Genomic DNA, 20,348 nt, shown 5'->3' on the forward strand with positions numbered 1-20,348 from the left:
GGCGCTATCATTGTTAACTCTAACTCTTTTGGTCTCAATGTTATGTATGTGTGTATCGCTATCAAGATTCAATATGAACAATCCTCTCACACTGGGTGCATGACCATAAAAGATGTTACTCATAGAAATAGAACAACCATTATTCTCTGACTTAAAAGAGTAACCGTCTCACAATAAACAAGATCCAGATATAATGCTCATGCTCAACGCAGGCACTAAATAACAATGATTCAAGTTCATAACTAATCCTGATGGTAACTGAAGTGAAACTGTGCCGACGGCGATTGCATCAACCTTGGAACCATTTCCTACGCGCATCGTCATTTCATCTTTCGCCAGCCTTCGTCTATTCCGCAGTTCGTGTTTCGAGTTGCAAATATGAGCAACAGAGCCGGTATCGAATACCCAGGCACTACTACGAGAGCCGGTTAAGTACACATCAATAACATGTATATCAAATATACCTGATTTTTCTTTGGCCGCCTTCTTATCATCCAGATACTTGGGGCAATTGCGCTTCCAGTGACCCATACCCTTGCAATAGTAACACTCTGTTTCAGGCTTAGGTCCAGCTTTGGGTTTCTTCGTCGGATTGGCAACAGGCTTGCCGCTATCCTTTGAATTACCCTTCTTGCCTTTGCCATTTTTCTTGAAACTAGTGGTCTTATTCATCATCAACACTTGATGCTCTTTATGGAGTTCAGACTCTGCGACTTTCAGCATCGCAAACAACTCGCCGGGAGACTTGTTCATCCCTTGCATGTTGTAGTTCAACACAAAGCCTTTATAGCTTGGCGGCAGTGATTGAAGGATTCTGTCAGTGATAGCTTCTTGCGGGAGTTCAATCCCCAACTCAGCTAGACGGTTTGAGTACCCAGACATTTTGAGCACATGTTCACTGACAGACGAGTTCTCCTCCATCTTGCAAGCATATAATTTATCAGAGGTCTCATACCTCTCGATCCGGACGTTCTTCTGAAAGATAAACTTCAACTCCTGGAACATCTCAAATGCTCCATGATGCTCAAAGCGACGTTGAAGTCCCGGTTCTAAGCCATACAAGACTGCACATTGAACTACTGAGTAGTCCTCCTTACGTGCTAACCAAGCGTTCTTAACATCCTGATCAGCCGTAGCGGGTGGTTCATCTCCTAGCGCAGCATTAAGGACATAATCCTTCTTCCCAGCTTGTAAGATTAGCTTAAGATTACGAGCCCAGTCTACAAAGTTGCTTCCATCATCTTTCAACTTAGCTTTCTCTAGGAACGTATTAAAATTCACGGTGACTGTCGCGTGAGCCATGATCTACAACACAAATATATTCAAAGTGGACTTAGACTATGTTCAAGATAATTAGAGTTTAACTTAATCAAATTACTCGCTAAACTCCCACTCAAAAAGTACATCTCTCTAGTCATTTGAGTGGTTCATGATCCACTTACACTAGCTCAAGTCCGATCATCACGTGAGTTGAGCATAGTTTCAGTGGTAAGCATCCCCATGCTAATCATATCATCTATATGATCCATGATCGACCTTTCGGTCTCATGTGTTCCGAGTCCATGTCTGCACATGCTAGGCTCGTCAAGCTTAACCCGAGTGTTTCGCGTGCGCAACTGTTTTGCACCCGTTGTATGTGAACGTTGAGTCTATCACACCCGATCATCACATGGTGTCTCGAAACGACGAACTGTAGCAACGGTGCACAGTCGGGGAGAACACAATTCGCCTTGAAATTTTAGTGAGAGATCACCTCATAATGCTACCGTCGTTCTAAGCAAAATAAGGTGCATAAAAGGATTAACATCACATGCAATTCATAAGTGACATGATATGGCCATCATCACGTGCTCCTTGATCTCCATCACCAAGCACCGGCACGATCTTCTTGTCACCGGCGCCACACCATGATCTCCATCAACGTGTCGCCATCGGGGTTGTCGTGCTACTCATGCTATTACTACTAAAGCTACATCCTAGCAAAATAGTAAACGCATCTGCAAGCACAAACATTAGTATAAAGACAACCATATGGCTCCTGCCGGTTGCCGTACCATCGACGTGCAAGTCGATATTATCTATTACAACATGATCATCTCATACATCCAATATATCACATCACATCATTGGCCATATCACATCACAAGCATACCCTGCAAAACAAGTTAGTCGTCCTCTAATTTTGTTGTTGCATGTTTTACATGGTGACCATGGGTATCTAGTAGGATCGCATCTTACTTACGCAAACACCACAACGGAGATATATGAGTTGCTATTTAACCTCATCCAAGGACCTCCTCGGTCAAATCCGATTCAACTAAAGTTGGAGAAACTAACACCCGCCAGTCATCTTTGAGCAACGGAGTTACTCGTAGCGATGAAACCAGTCTCTCGTAAGCGTACGAGTAATGTCGGTCCGAGCCGCTTCGATCCAACAATACCGCGGAATCAAGAAAAGACTAAGGAGGGCAGCAAAACGCACATCACCGCCCACAAAAACTTTCGTGTTCTACTCGAGAAGACATCTATGCATGAACCTAGCTCATGATGCCACTGTTGGGGAACGTCGCATGGGAAACAAAAATTTTCCTACGCGCACGAAGACCTATCATGGTGATGTCCATCTACGAGAGGGGATGTGTGATCTACGTACCCTTGTAGACCGTACAGCAAAAGCGTTAGTGAACGCGGTTGATGTAGTGGAACGTCCTCACGCCCCTCGATCCGCCCCGCGAACCGTCCCGCGATCAGTCCCACGATCTAGTGCCGAACAGACGGCACCTCCGCGTTCAGCACACGTACAGCTCGACGATGATCTCGGCCTTCTTGATCCAGCAAGAGAGACGGAGAGGTAGAAGAGTTCTCCGGCAGCGTGACGGCGCTCCGGAGGTTGGTGATGATCTCGTCTCAGCAGGGCTCCGCCCGAGCTCCGCAGAAACGCGACCTAGAGGTAAAACCGTGGAGATATGTGGTCGGGTCTGCCGTGGCAAAGTTGTGTCAAATCAGCCCTAAAACCTCCGTATATATAGGGGGAAGAGGGGGAGCCTTGCCTTGGGGTCCAAGGACCCCTAAGGGTTTCGGCCGAGCCAAGGGGGGCAGCCCTCCCCTTCCAAACCGAGTCCTACTTGGTTTGGTGGGTGGAGTCCTTCTTTCCTTTCCCACCTCCCCTTTTTTTTCTCTTTTCTCTTTGATTTTTCTTCCAATGCGCATATGGTCCTTTTGGGCTGTCCCACCAGCCCACTAAGGGCTGGTGCGCCACCCTCAAGGCCTATGGGCTTCCCCGGGGTGGGTTGCCCCCCCGGTGAACTCCCGGAACCCATTCGTCATTCCCGGTACATTCCCGGTAACTCCGAAAACCTTTCGGTAATCAAATGAGGTCATCCTATATATCAATCTTCGTTTCCGGACCATTCCGGAAACCCTCGTGACGTCCGTGATCTCATCCGGGACTCCGAACAACATTCGGTAACCAACCATATAACTCAAATACGCATAAAACAACGTCGAACCTTAAGTGTGCAGACCCTGCGGGTTCGAGAACTATGTAGACATGACCCGAGAGACTCCTCGGTCAATATCCAATAGCGGGACCTGGATACCCATATTGGATCCTACATATTCTACGAAGATCTTATCGTTTGAACCTCAATGCCAAGGATTCATATAATCCCGTATGTCATTCCCTTTGTCCTTCGGTATGTTACTTGCCCGAGATTCGATCGTCAGTATCCGTATACCTATTTCAATCTCGTTTACCGGCAAGTCTCTTTACTCGTTCCGTAATACAAGATCCCGCAACTTACACTAAGTCACATTGCTTGCAAGGCTTGTGTGTGATGTTGTATTACCGAGTGGGCCCCGAGATACCTCTCCGTCACACGGAGTGACAAATCCCAGTCTCGATCCATATTAACTCAACGAACACCTTCGGAGATACCTGTAGAGCATCTTTATAGTCACCCAGTTACGTTGCAACGTTTGATACACACAAAGTATTCCTCCGGTGTTAGTGAGTTATATGATCTCAGGGTCACAGGAACAAATACTTGACACGCAGAAAATAGTAGCAACAAAATGACACGATCAACATGCTACGTCTATTAGTTTGGGTCTAGTCCATCACGTGATTCTCCTAATGACGTGATCCAGTTACCAAGCAACAACACCTTGTTCATAATCAGAAGACACTGACAATCTTTGATCAACTGGCTAGCCAACTAGAGGCTTGGTAGGGACAGTGTTTTGTCTATGTATCCACACATGTAAATGAGTCTTCATTCAATACAATTATAGCATGGATAATAAACGATTATCTTGATACAGGAATTATAATAATAACTATATTTATTATTGCCTCTAGGGCATAATTCCAACAGTGCTTATTCTTGCCGATAGAAGTTATGTACCCGTGGAATTCATTGTGTTGATATTGAATGCAATCTGTCTTATTCTATAATACTTGGTAGACCTTTCCTACGAACTATATGTGCTATTATTGATATAAAGGAAGGAAACATAAGATTATAATTCCCATTAAATAAAGGGATGAAACACTTCTCAAGAAGGAGAATTAAACCATCTTATGAATCTATCATGAGGGTCGCTTATGGACTGAACATGAAGGATGAAAACACTTAATACTATGCATTACGCCTAGCTAGAGGCATATAACAATATTGCCTTATTGGAAGACAACCCAATAGTTATCTTAATTTTTTGCATGTACTTCCTGTTTTAGTGTGATCATATGATTACCAGTACTGTGACGATCATTTTTTTTATGTTTCAATTAGTATTAGTACCAAGTAAAGCCTTTTGGATGATTTGGAAGCTAGTAAGATTTTACCGTCGCCAACGGCCTATCACAAAAACTGAACGCGCGACCAAAACTATAGCGCGGATCCAAAATATTGGCTTCCAACCGAACGAGTTGATCAACGACCCAAAAATTGGTAGTGTTGCTACCGTGTCTAATCCAAACGACCTCTTTGGTGCATTACATCATTTACAACCGTGTACCTCTAATTCAACCCCTCAAACGTCCGCGGACGCGTTGGTCAGTGACCGAGCGTGTTCGTTTTGAATCCCTGTTTGTGAGTCCGCGCGACCACATTTTTCTTTTCTTTTTTCATATTTGTGGTCACTTATACATGATTGATGGAGATAAAGAGAGAGAAAGAAAAATGAATAAATTAAAAGAAAATGTGATTCGGGGTGGGATCGGGTCCTACGCGGCAGACTAACCGAACACATTCGGATGTGTCCGTGAGCCCTTTTATCCTCCCTACATTTATCCTTAATATGATGATTCGCAGACAGTTTGAACGTATAAGGATGATATGAAAAATTAAATTGGATTGGTTTTTTTTTTTCTGTTTTTCTGTCCGATCACTAACCGGACGCGTTTGCATATATTTGTATGAGGATTTGAGGACTCCGACCGTAAATGCTCTTACATCCATTTAGGTATTTTCTTTCTTTCTTAGCGAAGAACATCCATTCAGGTGTCGAAACCAAAAACCACAGAAGCTAGGGGTGAGATAAGGAAAAGAAAAAAGCAACGCGTGTATCGGAGACCGAGGGAAGCTTGCAGCGGACGCCAGAGCGAGGGGCCTCTGTGACGGTGGGTTGACGGCGCCGTGCAGCCGTGGTTGGGATTCCAGAGGATGGAAGCGGCTGGCTGGCCTCCAACGTCGCCAGTTACCGTTGCGGGTTCGAGGCCCTAACGGCTCTCCCGGTTAGGTGTGAGCGCGACCATGCGAGTGGGTTGACTTAGCCGTCGTGGCACAACAATCATCTCAGCCGTCCGTTCTGGATCCTGGCATGATGAGCATGAAAGAATGAATGAATGTATGAACGACACCTGTTCCAAACAGGAAAAAAAATATCAACAACCGACAACGAGCAAACTATCATCGATATTTTAGGCAAGTACTAATATGCACGCGATTGGGCATTGAGCAGCGTATAGGACGTGTAACATCTAAAGAGTACTCAACATCTAAAAGTCTAACAACCTACTCCTTATGAAACCGCGTCTAAAGGCACTCCAATGTCATGCATAAGAACACCCCGCTCTGTTTGATTAAAAAGTTTTAGGATTTTCTTTAGACCCAACTAAAAAGTTCTTCGTCCCTACCTGTTTGAATTCAGAGACTAAATATGGATTAGAGGTTATTAAATGACATGCTAAAAGACCATGTTACCCTTAGTAATGAACTAGAGGTTATTAAATGACATGCTAAAAGCCAAGACACTGTTGGAAAAAGTCCCAAAAAGATTTTTCCTTAGGGTATTCTTTCTTTAATCCCAAATGCTCACTTTTAGTCCCTAAAATTCCTTCATGTTTGGTTTAGATGGGACTAAAAGAGACCTTTTTTTAGTCCCTAAACCAAAAAGTCCCCTAAACAAACACCCTCTAAAAGGGACTTTTTTTAGTCCGTACACCAAAAAGTCTATGTAAACAAACACCCTCTAACCAATGCGTCCTGCGAAATCGACAGCAACTCCACCGGGCACCCGCTCACTGATCCTTTTGCTGGCATTGAGGCTGGAGCGAGGGTCATAGTATTCTTCTCCGGCACTAGGTGCCTCGGTCGCCAACCTATCGTCACTGCTTCTCCACGCCCATCACGCCTCCCCTCGTCTTCGACGATATCACCACCACGACCTCCAGGCTCCAGCGGCTCACGGATCCTGCCACCGCACCCAGCTCCAACGAGAGGAGTATTGATGGCCGTCACTGCGCCAGCACCAACTTAGAAGCACAACCAAGCCTCGGAGTCAATGTAGCAAGGGTCAGCGTCATCGAGCAAGAAACAGTTGATGCCAATGCCCCCCGCTGTCGTGGAAATAAGCCTGACAGTAGATGAGTAGGGTACGAAAGTATAGGGCAGAGTCCTAGATACGGCAAGGTTGTATGAGTTCAGGCCCCTCTGCGGTGGAGGTAATAGCCTTACGTCTCAGTGCTCTGGAGCTTAATGTCGAGTGAAATATAGGTGTTACAGAATGCGAACCCTTGTACCAGAGGGGAGGGGTGGCTTATATAGAGTGCGTTGCCCCTCATAAGTGTCCAACCTTCAAGGGTGCAATAAGTGAGAATAAATATGCTATTAATGACAATAACTACAGTAGTAATCTAACGTATGCCTGTTGGCCTCCCTGGGGTGGCTTCTGGCCTTCGATGTCGGACTGGCTTCTGGCCTTCACCGAGTGGAATCCAGTCGTCGAGTGTATGATCATCCTCCGAGTGGTTTCCTACCGAGTGGACAAGAAGTTGTCTTAATCTAGTCGGTAGGTATCTTGTGATCTTCAAGCTAATAATGAGGTGCACTTGGGTACGACTTATAGGTCAGGCCTATGACCCTACCCTAGAGCTATAACCCCGTCACCCGCAGCGACAATCACAGAGACGCCCAAAGGGTGCCGTTTGATGAACTGGGATTTAATCAGGAACGCTCATGTAATAATTGGCAGCCTGCATAGATCATTATTGGGTGGGTTGGTATTTTTCGTTACCCCAATTCTTACATTGTTCGAAGCTGATAAGTAAGCAATCTCTTGATTTTTTTAAAGCATTGCCTCCAAACTCTAGCATTTAAAAGCAACAAAAAATACCAGGGAAACCAGACATCCCACGATGTACATACCTGCACTGACATTGGCCAACATTAAGGATGTGAGGCGCAAGCTACCAGTTCTCTCCAGAGGATGAATGCTTCAGCTGTCAAATCAGCATCACAGGATAAGGAAAAGTACTGAATGTAAAGCTATTTTTCCTGTTGTCTAAAGAAGACGGCAAGCAGCAGGTAAATAATATGTCTTCAAAATAACATGTACTCTTTGCTTAAACAAGGAAAAAAGGAAGAAAGGATTCATATAGCATGTTTACTGTTAGCATCCTGAAAAGAAGAAACCAAATTGTCCAACTTGCATATTTTAGAGAAAAGGCGATTGCCTGAATTTATAGATAAAGCCACGAGTTCACTAGTCACAACCAACTTGCATATAACTCGGTCGCCGCTATACAACACAAATGTATGTACACAACCAACATAAATTAGAGTACAAGTATGGATGCACCGACCTTTATCTCGCTGAGAATGCTCTGCACATACATCTACTTTTTGTTGCTTTGAATTTGCTTATCACTATCGTCCTTAGTTAAGTTCTGGCAATGTCCAGTAAACCACTGAGCACTGTTTCAGTTTACTAAAGAAATTTCCATCAGAGGGTGTGCTTCCTCTTCCCACTTTCCCAAAACAACTATACAACATATGAATCGGCATAGAAACATAAAATGCATGCTTGACTGCCTAGGTAAAAAAATTACTGGTCGAGCTTCACTGTCTTGCCTTGGCATTCAGTAGTGCTTGGGAGACCGATTCGTTAGGTTGTAGACCAGCCCGCACCATGTCCTTGATAAGAGCTTCGGCTTCCGGACATTTACCATCATTACAAAGACTACGGATCGTCAGGCCATAGCTAGCGAAATTTGGAACCAAGCCATTCTTCCTCATCTCCGTGATTAATTTCATAGCCTTGTAAGAGTTCCCTTCTCGTCCATAGCCAAAAATCATCATATCATAGATCACACCGTTCGCCTTAACACCTTTCTCCTCCATCGACCGAAACAGCTTCCTGGCATCCTTCATGTTCCCATCCATGCAGAAGGCATGCACCAGAACACCGTAAGTGCGCACATCCACCTCAAAACCAGCCTTCCTCATATCTGCAAACATCTCAAAAGCTTTGTCCATGTCACCGTCCCGGGCCAACGCATCAATCAGTATTGTGTAGGTCCCATTTGTGGGTGTCAGTCCTCTCTCCTTCATGTCAGAGAATGCCCTGTTTGCGCGGGCTATATCTCTAGCACGGCAGAACCCCGCAATGAGCGCATTGTAGGTCAGAGTGTTGGGCTGGTACCCGGCCGCCCTTATTTGGTTGGAGAAATGCAAGGCATTGGACATCTGCCCAGCTTTGCCATACCCGTCGACGAGGAGGTTGAACGTGACGATGCTGGGACGGATGCCCTCCTTCCGCATCATCTCCAGCAGGCCAGCAGCGTCCTTCATCCTGCCGTGCCTGCACAGCCCCGCGATCAGCGTGTTATAGCTGACGGCATTCCTCGCGACGCCCTTCAGGGGCATCTCGTCGAACAGGCGACGGGCGCCCTCGAGCTCCCCCGTCCTGCACCACTCCCCGATCAGGACGTTGTAGGTGTAGATGTTTGGCTCGATGCCGCCCCTCCTCATCTCCTCGAACAGGGCGAAGCCCTCCTCCCTGCGCCCGAGAAGGAAGTGGCCGTGGATCAGGGCGGTGAAGGTGACCTCGTTCGGGGCCAGCCCCAGGCGCGGCATTACGCCGAACACCCTCCGCGCCTCCGCCACGTCGCCGGTCCTGCAGCAGGCGTGGACGAGCGCCGTGCACGCGGCCACGTCCAGCGCCCCGTCGCCCGCCTTCGCGCCACGGGCGAGCTGCGCCAGGGCCGACCGCACCTCGCCGGTGGCGCAGAGCCGGCGCACGGCCGCGGCCGTCGTCGCGGACATGGGTGATCGGCTTTTTACCCTTTCGGAGTGGAAGTTGAAGTTGTTGGTGGGTCATGGATGCCGCGTTGCACACGGCCAGCAGACGGTCGAATAGGGCAGCAGTTGGACGCAGGCACGTCTCAGGATTCAAAGCAGAAATGAAAAGAGCTCCTGATGTTTTTCTTTTTCTTTTTTGCGTCTTTTGCAGGTACCCTGTGCTTGCTTCTATGCTGAGTTTACTGTAGAAAAAAAAGGGGCTATGTGGAGCTTAAAGCTCTATTTAGCTAAAAAGGAAAAACAAGGAATAAAGATAATCGTTGCACCATTTCCAGTGCGTTCCATTTTTGTTAGTTGGTCCAGTTCGTTCCAGGTTGTGTACTACCAGATGGAGTGAAACAAAAAAAAATCAAGATTGAAAAATAATCGCCCACCGTGGGGCTCGAACCCACGACCACAAGGTTAAGAGCCTTGCGCTCTACCAACTGAGCTAGACGGGCTTGTTGAATAAAATTCACTGACATCATACTCCACTTATTATGCCACCTTGAAATGTAACAAAAGAAAGCCGGGCGCATACTTTTTCAGTTTTTCTTTAGGATAAACTGGGCGTATACTGCCATGTGCTACTACTATTTTCCCGGTGAATATGAACCTAGTCACTGTTAAGTCGAATAGTTTCGCATGATGCACTGCGATCGAAGATTCGAAGGAGAAAAAAGAACATCTCTCTCAAAGAAGGGAAGAGAATATGGTCATGAGCTATGCACGCGACAGCTTGCAAGGAGAACAAGGAAGCGTTTGTACCTGGCCTCACCTTTGCAGCTTAGCATCTTTTCCTTTCTGGAAGGTATTTGACGTTATTCAGCGCACCCTTTCCGCAGTTAGCACGAGACTTGGAGCCAAGGAAAAGCGATCAGTCCGAGAGGGCAGTTTTTTTTTTTCCTGATCGAAGGGTCCGGAATAAAGGGAAGCGTGTTGTTGCTCTTGCCACTGGCCGATGTGTTATTTGCAGCATATTTCCGGATAGCAGTTGACGTGGCAGGCACACGTGTTGGGCATGCCGAGGGACGGAGGGAGTAGTACCGATCACCAATTTTGTGCAACGGATAAACCCGTGCGCCCGTCGTCACCAACCACGGCACACTCAAGGCGGTCGCTGCGGGACCATTTTCCCGTCACGGTCGTAGTAGAAAGCAAAGCAAAGATCGCAACGTATCTCTCCGCACACCCGTCTGTCGACCACCCCCGCACGCACGCTCACAGCGGAGCAGTCCACCGGTCCAAGGTCCAAACCCCGGAGACCTTCCACTTGGACGTCATTCTATCCCACGCCCACCGGCCGCCCCCCCGCAACCAGACGCCAGAAAATACCGAGTCAGCGAACCCGCTCCCCTTCCCACGGACGGAGACGGAGACGGAGACGGGGACGGGCCCCTCCCACACCACGGTTCCAAAACCTCTCTTGAATTCCAACGCGCCCGAGGCGAGGAGGGGGAGCTCGCAGCCGCAGGCAGGAGGTCCACCGCCCGCCCGCACGCGCTCGGCACATGCCGTGCGCCTCCCCCTTCTTCTCCCCCCCTTCGAACAGCCGCAGCAGCGCCTCCCCTCCCTCGGCCTCGCCGTCCAGTCCAAGCCCGATCGGCCCGCGCGGCGCGAATCCCGACCCGACGCCAGCGGGCCGGGAGGCAGAAGCCTGTCCGCGGCCGCCCGCGCTCCTGGGGGGGTTCCGGAGGGTTCGATGCAGAAGCAAGCGTACAGCCGGCTGGGGAGCTTCGGGGGCGGGGCGGCGCCGTCGCCGCCGCCGTCCCCGCGGCGGGCGTGGGGGAGGAGGCCGTCGGCGAAGGGAGGTGCGGCGCGGCGGGCCGCGCGGGCGGTGCTCGCGGCGCTGCTGAGGCGGCAGGCGGTCTTCCTCTTCGCCCCGCTGCTCTACGTCGCCGCCATGCTGCTCTACATGGGCTCCGTCTCCCTCGACGGCGTGCCCCGCATCATCTCCCGCCCCGCGCCCGGCTCGCTCTACCGCAGCCCGCAGCTGTACGCCCGCCTGCGCCCCGAAATGGACGCCGACAACGCCACGGACGCCGTGAGTGCCGCGCTCGCGCTTCCCCTCCCCCTCCCCCCCCACCTCCACCCTGCTCGTCCGTGGCCCCGGCCTGCTGTTTGCGATCAAAGTGTTTGCTCGATTCGGGTGCGCAGCCAGTTCTGTCGATGCTCGGATTGCCGTAGCTGCGGCGTTGGGTGGTTGAATCATTGGGCGTCAGCTGACTTTCAGCATGTCTTCAGAGACTGAACTATGTCGTTTTCTGCTTCTGGCCAGTGGCGTGTACCTGTTTGTTGGGTTAGGACTTAGGACTGATGTGGGTTAGTTTTACCCCCAATTGCAGCAGAATTACTGCAATGCAATTGTGGAAATATATGTGAGGGTGGATATGAGGGCAAACTGATGGTGTTTCACCCGTTGAAACATACTTCAGATTTGTTGGGTTCCTGGTATTTTTAGCCGTCAGGGAGAAGATAAGTATCCTGGCCAGAATCAGATAATTGCTGTTTGAGAACTTGTCAGATTAGCTGCTTTGAACAATAGCATGTGCGAAAATGTTGTAAATACCACGGTACCACATATTGGTTAATTGAACGGAATTTTGGAAAACGCAATGTAAACTATCCATCCAACAGCCTGCAATTCTACTGGTCTAAAACAAGCTTTTAAAATTTGAATCTTATGAATGTGTGTACACAATTCACATGGTTAGGAGCATCTGGTTGAACATGGCTTTTCATATTTAGTAGCGATTATGACAGGTTAATTTATGATTCAAGTGCATGAAACTTGTGTATACCTGATGGCCTCTCAACTCCTAAGGACTTGTTTTTCAGTAGTAGCTCATATTCATTTTGCATGCTACTAGTATAAGAGAATTAGTATTTCGTTCTATTGTGTCTTTGAGATATGTTTGTTTGCCGCATTTTGTTGCCTATTTGTGTCTCTTATTTAGTTCACATACATGTGTTACTAGTATTCTCATATTGCTACATTTTTGTAGCTAGCAACTGTATGGCGGCATGCTTACAAAGGTGGTGTTTGGCAACCTTGCATAAGCAATAATACCTATGGTATGTTAGTTCAAAACTTCTGAATACTTCTCTGCCTTTCTAATTTCATGTACTGGTATCATTCTAATGATATATGGCTTGATGAAGTTCAAAGAAACTTATTTTTTTTCTGCACATTTGCAATTGAGCGTCCTCTGATTTGTCGTAGGCACTTTTTCTATGTTTGATTGCCCTGGTATGAGTCGTTCAAAAGTTATAGTTGCAAAAACGATATACTTAATGTATTTGACATATTTGACCACAGTTTATGCATTGCTCTATTTTTCTATTTTAGTTTATGGCAGATGCCATTTCGCGCAAAGCATTTCATATTGAAAGAAGTTCAGATCAATAATTGGTTACTTTTGTATTTTGGTAGGTTTGCCCGAACCAAACGGCTACATATATGTGGAGGCAAATGGTGGTTTGAATCAGCAAAGGACATCGGTAGGCACCTTCCATCAGTTGCTCTTTGTGACAATTACCAAAATAAATTTGTATTGTAAAGTTTCCAATGTACAAAATGTTCTCACTGATATTTCCTATTATTCTGCAGATATGCAATGCAGTTGCAGTTGCTGGTTTTCTGAACGCAACTCTTGTAATTCCAAATTTTCACTACCACAGCATTTGGAGGGATCCTAGGTCTCTCTCTTTTTGATATGCATGATGTTGATTGTATTCCTTAATGGTGATGCTACTGGGTTTTCATACTCCGTACCACTATCTGTATATAGTCCTTTCACATCATATCTTTTGGTTAGGGTTGACAACAATTGAATTCATGGTTATTGATATCTTTTCCTGAACAACGACAGTTGCACTGTACTTAACTTCTACCATTCTCTACAATATGAAAGACTTCACACTGTACTTAACTTCTACCATTCTCTACAATATGAAAGACTTCACAAACGATGACTTGTATATTATGTTAGCATCGAAATTTATACTCCCTCCGTCCAGAAATACTTGTCGGAGGAATGGATGTATCTAGACGTATTTTAGTTCTAGATGCATCCATTTTTATCCATTTCTCCGACGAGTATTTTCGGACGGAGGGAGTATTTAGGAACGGAGGAAGTATTTGTGTAGTTATATTGATGTTTGAATCCATTCACCATAGCATGGCACTACAGCAAGCCAAAAAAAGGATAACAGTTCATAGCTAACAAACTGAGCTCTATAGTCTGAATCTAGCGCAATAATATACAAATTGAGCTGACAAATTCTTTATCATGAGGGAGTACACACTTAGTCAGTTAGGTTTAGGGAACTACTTTAATATACTGTTGTACACGATAGCATGTTTCCCATTTTATATTGTGATGGCATGTGTTTCATGCATGTGCCTTTTGTTAGCCATGCGGAATTTCAAGGTTCTGGCGATTCTGAAAAATAATGTGCTGTCCATAAAATGTAAATCTCAGGGGTGTGTTTGGATGAGGGGATTTCTTGGAACTTGTGGTTCTTAGGTCAACTTTAATATGAATGAATCCTATTAATTTTGCCTAGAATTGCCAAGGTTTGATACTAATATTTATTTTTGATACAGCAAATTCAATGATATCTATGACGAAGACCACTTTGTCCAACGTTTGAAAAATGATGTTCGAGTGGTTGACAAGGTGCCTGGATTCATAATGGAGCGGTTTAGTAACAACTTGAGTAATGTTTATAATTTCAAGATAAAGGCTTGGTCTCCTATTCAGTACTACAAAGATGTTGTTCTTCCGAAGTTGATTGAAGAAAGGTGAGTTAAAGCCAATTTGGTTATTGCAGCTCCGAAGAAAATGTTCTTCTGATATTATTGTGTTTAACTGTTATATGACTATTTAACGCTATTGTCTGTGAATAAATTATAGGGTCATAAGGATATCACCTTTTGCAAATCGGCTTTCAGTTGATGCTCCGCCTGCTGTTCAGCGACTGAGATGTCTGGCTAACTTTGAAGCCTTAAAGTTTTCTAAACCAATCACTGCTTTATCTGACACTTTAATTTCTCGAATGAGAGAAAAAAGTGTGGAAAACAACGGGAAATATGTAGCTGTGCATCTCCGTTTTGAAGAGGTTGGTTTTCTACTTTGAAAGACTGTTCTTCATTCTTCTGTCTGAATTTCATTTGTGAAATATGGGCATGCACATGGTTACCAGACGAGGACTGTCATCCATTGTTTTTGTTTTTGCAGGATATGGTTGCGTTCTCTTGCTGTGTCTTTGACGGTGGTGATGAGGAAAAAAAGGAATTGGATGAGGCCAGGGAAAGAGGCTGGCGTGGAAAATTTACTAGGCCTGGACGTGTAATAAGGCCTGGAGCAATAAGGATGAATGGTAAATGTCCACTTACACCTTTGGAGGTATGGTAGCATGTAATGTTGGTGTTACTGCTTCAGAAGATGCTTCGGAAATTCATTATGAAGTGAATACAAGCTATATTTCCAGAAAATCTAGTCTGATTTCAGCAGCAGTTGGTGCCGATTCTTTTTTATAGTCATTTACATGTCCATGCTGTATGTTGTTTAGGTTGGATTAATGCTTCGTGGAATGGGTTTCAGCAATAAGACTTCAATCTATTTGGCTTCTGGGAGAATATATAAAGCAGAGAAGAACATGGCTCCTCTCCTTGAAATGTTCCCTCTCTTACAGACAAAAGAAACATTGGCATCAGATGAAGAACTTGCTCCGTTCAAGGTTTGTAGGAATTGGAGCGTTAAAGTCTTATTTACTGAACTTTGAAGTATGCTGCTCTACTGCTCTAACATAGCACAATGTTTTCCAGAATTTCTCCTCGAGGATGGCAGCTATTGACTACAGTGTTTGTGTTCATAGTGAGGTTTTCGTGACTACTCAAGGTGGAAATTTTCCTCATTTCCTTCTTGGTCATAGAAGATACTTGTATGGTGGCCACTCAAAGACAATTAAGCCTGATAAAAGAAGATTGGCCATACTCTTTGACAGTCCACGTATCGGGTATGTTATTGTGGTTTACCTTTTCACTCTGCATGACTTGGATACTCCTATATTTTTTCACTTTTGGAATCATAAATATTATTTTGTTAAAACTGCACTCCCCTTCTATGCAGATGGAAGTCACTAAAACGTCAGCTGCTTAGTATGAGATCACACAGTGATGCCAAGGGTATTCAAATAAAAAGAGCAAATGAATCTGTATACACATTTCCAAGCCCTGACTGCATGTGCCATCCAAATAAATCAGAACACTCTAAACACATCCAGGCTAGATAGCATCTGCCATGACTGGTTTGACTGATCCTTATACATTTTGGCACCATTGTACAGTATATATACTCATTCTTTGCGTGCAGTCTGGTGGTGTGATTTTCCGGCATCAAGCACCCCTGTTGCAGTGTTGTTCATTCCATGGCCCTCATGTCGACCTTTGCAGAGACATGTTCAGGCCATTTTGATGTAGGCTAATTCTGGGGCTAACAACACACTGATCCTCGTCTACAATAGATGATGTATCTCTTAGATCTTAACCATCTCTAGGCCTTCTTGGTGTGGTTGTAGACTTGTAGTCTTCCCTTGTACAAAGTTGAGACACTTATTTTGGGACGGACAAAGTATATAACTCTCGAAGCGAAGACAGAATGTCCACTTTATTCTATTGCGTCGATGATTTTATTCTAATGCGCCCAATTTAACTGTAATATCTTTTCATTGGAGTAATCCAGTGTGGGTAGATTTGCATTGGCCTGAGCCCTGAGGGTTGTCTTCATTGCTGTAGTAATTTGTTTGCACTGCACTCGTACGAATTATTAGTTCGTCAGTTGAAAGAAGGAGAGCACCAAAAGGTGAAATTCTGTTGTTGGCCTTTGTCTCATGTTGGAAACAGCATCTGGAGATTGTCTGGACAATCATCAATCGAGCACAAAGGTAAACGAGTGAGGTAGGAGTACTTCATCTTTCTGAATTTCTTTGCGCTCTCGTTGAGTGGGTGCTTTATTACGCAGAGGACGCAAGCGGCAGCAATGTAAAGCAGCTTTCATAGCCGAGGCTGGTCACATGCCCGGTTTGGCTGCTTGCAGTAGATGGAGCCTGTAGTCTGCTCGCATCATTACCTTTGTGAAAGGAAGCTGGCGCTCTTCCCCTGAAATATCTGGCGGATTTCAGCTTCAGTTAACCAGATTAGGCTGCCAATTGCTAGTTAATCTCTGGCTAACCAGATTCTGCGGACGCGAACTCGAATTAGGTGACTGTTTTATTGTGTGGATCCCACCATAGGGCATGCGCAACGTGCATCGTGACTGGAACCGGAGATGAAGCAGATTGCCTGGTCGCGGCACCGCACACTGTAACTGCGGCAGCCACTAGGAAACTAGGCGAAATGAAAAGCGAGAAGGGGGAATGTGGTAGGAGAAAAATAAGTGATTTTGTTTCTTATCTTGAAAAGAAAGTTTTAGACACTAGATACATAGAAAGAGAAACTTCAGTGCAAAGCGTGATGTGGGAAATTTTAGCGCTAGCAAAGGCACTCACAATGTGCGTGCTAGGCCAAGGACGCCAAGGTAGAATAGTCTTGATGATACCTCTTTCCACACCTTTGGAACCAACGAATGATTGCAAGTTCATGCTCGCTACAGTCAGTTTGTAAGAATTAAGCTAGGGACGTGTTTAGTTGACTACATTAGGTTCAACCAGGCCATGCCGAAAGAAAACGGGCTGATCGATTGCTATCATCGGTCCACATGGCACAAACTTTAAAGTATCTTTGTGCCTGTCTCGTGAGGCACGTTCAAATCGACAGTTTCTCGTGAGCCAGGCCCGCACGATGCATGTGGGCGGCAAGGGCTACACGCGAGGAGCTACCCTCAAGAAGCCGTGTTGCTTTCCGAAGCGCCGACAGTTATTACCATCACCTTTCCTCATCACTCTCTCTCCCCTCTCCCCGCTCTCATTGACGGCGACGGCGGCGGCGTGCAGCAGATTAGAGAACAATAAGTCGACCTCCGACCCTTCATTGGTATCCGCATCAACACTTCGTCAATGGAGGTAAACACTTTTTCGCTTCCTCACGTACTACTTCGCACTCGATCCGAGTTTAGATTCGATCCGTGTTAGGGGAATCAGGGTAAACGTCATAAGAGTGATCATAACATCGTCATGACTACCAGTGGATATGAGGTTCCTGATCCAGATCGAGTAAAATAGGAATGGGGATTAGATTCATCTTACACAATAGGCACAAATCTTAGCCTCGGGGACCTTGGAGGCAGTTGGAGCAGGGGGTGGCCTTGGCCTTGGTCTTCTCCTCGAGCTGCACCGTCGTCTCTTCTTCCTCACCGGAGTCCAGCTCGATTTGCATGCTTCGGTGCCTTCGCTCCGGCACCATCACAATCATCACCACCACATCTTCTTCTTCCACCTCCATAGCAACCGCTTCTTGATCCTCCTCCAGCGGCACCACCACAGTCTTTGTGGTGAAGTACACTGCGGCACGATGGTCATGAGGACGCCGTTACTGTATATACTTGGTGTTGGAAATATGTCCTAGAGGCAATGATAAAATAGTTATTATTATATTTCATGTTTCAAGATAATCGTTTATTATCCATGCTATAATTGTATTGAATGGAAACATAAATGCATGTGTGGGTATATAGACAAAACAATGTTTCTAGTAAGCCTTTAGTTGACTAGATTGTTAATCAAGGATGGTTAAGGTTTCCTGACCATAGACAAGTGTTGCCACGTGATGACGGGATCACATCATTAGGAGAATGATGTGATGGACAAGACTCAAACTATAAACGTAGCATATGATCATGTCATTTTGTTGCTATTATTTTCTGCATGTCAAGTATACATTCCTATGACTATGAGATCATGTAACTCACTGCCATCAGAGAAATGCCTTGTGTGTATCAAACGTCGCAACGTTACTGGATGACTATAAAGGTGCTCTACAGGTATCTCCGAAGGTGTCCGTTGAAAGGATCGATATGGTTGACTAGAGGGGGGGGGGTGAATAGGCAACTACCAATTTTTAGTTATTCTTACCAAGTTAGAGTTAGCAACATAAAGGTTCTCTAAAATGACAACTAGATGAGCAACCTATATGATGTTACCAACTATAACCGCTAAAGCAAGTAAGAAATACTCTACAACAATAACATACACAATGTAAAGGTTAGAGATAACCACAAGTGGAACCGATGAAGACGAGGATGTGTTACCGAAGTTCCTTCCCTTTGACAGGAAGTACGTCTCCGTTGGAGCGGTGTGGAGGCACAATGCTCCCCAATAAGACACTAGGGCCACCTATTCTCCTCACGCCCTCACACAATGCAAGGTGTCGTGATTCCACTATAGGTTTGATTGGCTAGGGGGAGAGATCGGGCACATATGAGCTTAGGGAGCAATAATGGAGTCTTGGAGGGTCAAAGGTAGGGTTTGTGAGGTAGGTGAAACCTTTATATAATGGGGGAACAATTCCAACCGTTATCCTCACTGTCAGCACGCTCCTGGCGGTACTACCGCTCGGGCGCCGTGGTACTACCGCTGACCCTGGCGGTACTACCGCCAAGGAGGAAGCCGTACTACCGCAACCATCGGCGGTACTACCGCCAGGACCAAGCGGTACTACCGCTAGGATGACACAAAGCCACGGTAGTATAAATACTACTACCGAGTCTACCACCGCTGGAAAAGGTTTGCAAAAAGTCTGACGAAGTACAACCGCTCAGAGAGGGAGGTACTACCGTCCCCTAGCGGTACTACCGCAACGGCGCAGCGATACTACCGCTGACCCTGGCAGTACTACCGCCAGGAGCTAGCGGTACTACCGCAAGCCCCAGCGGTACTACCGCCAGGACCAAGCAGTACTACAGCTAGGCATTCTACAAAGGCTACGAGAGACCTAGCGGGTGCTCCATTGCCGCAAAGAGAAAGTGGTGAAAATAAAAATGTGCGCGTGAGAGAGTTGATTCCACCCAAACCTTTCCACGCGGACCCCTCTTAATAGTACGACTTTCCTACTACTCAACACTAACAAAGATAATCGTAGGAAACACTGTGCTCCAGCAACACCGAGGGGCGACGAACCATCTTGTGCTTTGTGATGTATTATCTGAAATGCTCAATGCGCACGATTAGTCCGCAGAGGTGCTGTCATCAATCACCAAAACTACTTAGAACAAAATATGCCCTAACAATCTCCCCCTTTTTGGTGGATTGATGACAACACCGGATTTGACAAAACACATAATAATGAAAACATAGACATGTGAGCATAAAGATAAAAGCACAAGATGAATGATCTCACATGCTAAGTACAGAGAGAGACTTTAGAGAAAATATAGGGATAGCATATGTCTCACACCATATGACGAAGAGTCTTCACACACATAATAAGATATCCAACAGACTTAACCAACCAAGTTCAGAAAAGGAAGACTCAAACACGAATGAAAACACCAAAGGCAAATCTCTAACACTCTCTCCCCCTTTGGCATTAGTCCACCAAAAAGGCATAAAGAACATGAACACAGGTGGTGGCTCATGCATCCTCATCCTCATCAGACACATCCGTAGCGTCCTCATCATCCTCCTGCTCCTCCTCATGATCAGACCCTGCTGCAGCTTCTTCGTCCTCAGAACCAACCCACTGGTAGTCTCTAGCCTGCATCCAGGCAGCCTCTGGAGTGATGACATCCTCAGTACCACTAGAGACGTGCACATCAAGCGTCCTCAGCAGGCGCTTATTCCGCC

At 46.0% G+C, this 20,348-nt stretch overlaps 2 protein-coding genes and 1 non-coding gene across 7 annotated transcripts; 1 reads left to right on the forward strand and 2 right to left on the reverse strand.

Moving 5' to 3' along the window:
• Positions 1-5,443: 5,443 nt before the first annotated feature.
• Positions 5,444-9,548, reverse strand: LOC123444928 (pentatricopeptide repeat-containing protein At4g11690-like). Of its 4 annotated transcripts, none has more exons than XM_045121814.1 (3): positions 8,355-9,548; positions 7,650-7,723; positions 5,444-5,818 (listed from the first exon to the last, which is right to left on the reverse strand). In XM_045121814.1, exons 1-2 carry the CDS (start codon positions 9,546-9,548, stop codon positions 7,691-7,693), a joined length of 1,227 nt encoding a protein of 408 aa, XP_044977749.1. In that variant the 3' UTR covers positions 5,444-5,818; positions 7,650-7,690. The 4 variants fall into 4 exon arrangements, 3 of the variants coding, with proteins under 3 accessions (XP_044977749.1, XP_044977748.1, XP_044977750.1); XM_045121813.1 differs by having other exon boundaries at positions 5,444-5,863; XR_006631046.1 differs by having other exon boundaries at positions 5,444-5,863; positions 8,087-9,548.
• Positions 9,549-9,951: 403 nt separating this feature from the next.
• Positions 9,952-10,024, reverse strand: TRNAK-CUU. The gene has a single exon. It is a non-coding gene; the product is annotated as a tRNA-Lys (tRNA).
• Positions 10,025-10,931: 907 nt separating this feature from the next.
• LOC123444929 (protein ESMERALDA 1-like) lies at positions 10,932-16,240 on the forward strand. Of its 2 annotated transcripts, none has more exons than XM_045121817.1 (10): positions 10,932-11,607; positions 12,573-12,638; positions 12,997-13,064; positions 13,174-13,262; positions 14,173-14,370; positions 14,483-14,687; positions 14,807-14,974; positions 15,141-15,308; positions 15,397-15,587; positions 15,701-16,240. In XM_045121817.1, exons 5-10 carry the CDS (start codon positions 14,261-14,263, stop codon positions 15,861-15,863), a joined length of 1,005 nt encoding a protein of 334 aa, XP_044977752.1. In that variant the 5' UTR covers positions 10,932-11,607; positions 12,573-12,638; positions 12,997-13,064; positions 13,174-13,262; positions 14,173-14,260; the 3' UTR covers positions 15,864-16,240. The 2 variants fall into 2 exon arrangements, with proteins under 2 accessions (XP_044977752.1, XP_044977751.1); XM_045121816.1 differs by having other exon boundaries at positions 10,933-11,607; positions 12,569-12,638.
• Positions 16,241-20,348: the final 4,108 nt, after the last annotated feature.

The sequence above is a fragment of the Hordeum vulgare genome, chromosome 3H (genome assembly GCF_904849725.1).
Source record: "Hordeum vulgare subsp. vulgare chromosome 3H, MorexV3_pseudomolecules_assembly, whole genome shotgun sequence".
Classification (NCBI taxonomy): domain Eukaryota; kingdom Viridiplantae; phylum Streptophyta; class Magnoliopsida; order Poales; family Poaceae; genus Hordeum; species Hordeum vulgare.

Bases quoted from the DNA above. Each gene is read 5' to 3' on its own strand.
- LOC123444928 (XM_045121814.1), bottom strand. From the start codon at position 9,548: ATGTCCGCGACGACGGCCGCGGCCGTGCGCCGGCTCTGCGCCACCGGC. The intron at 7,724-8,354 runs GCAAGACAGTGA...CTGATTTGACAG, and splicing joins AAGCACTACTGAATGCCAAG to CTGAAGCATTCATCCTCTGG.
- LOC123444929 (XM_045121816.1), top strand. From the start codon at position 11,266: ATGCAGAAGCAAGCGTACAGCCGGCTGGGGAGCTTCGGGGGCGGGGCG. The intron at 11,608-12,568 runs GTGAGTGCCGCG...ACATTTTTGTAG, and splicing joins CCGACAACGCCACGGACGCC to CTAGCAACTGTATGGCGGCA. The intron at 15,309-15,396 runs GTTTGTAGGAAT...AATGTTTTCCAG, and splicing joins AAGAACTTGCTCCGTTCAAG to AATTTCTCCTCGAGGATGGC.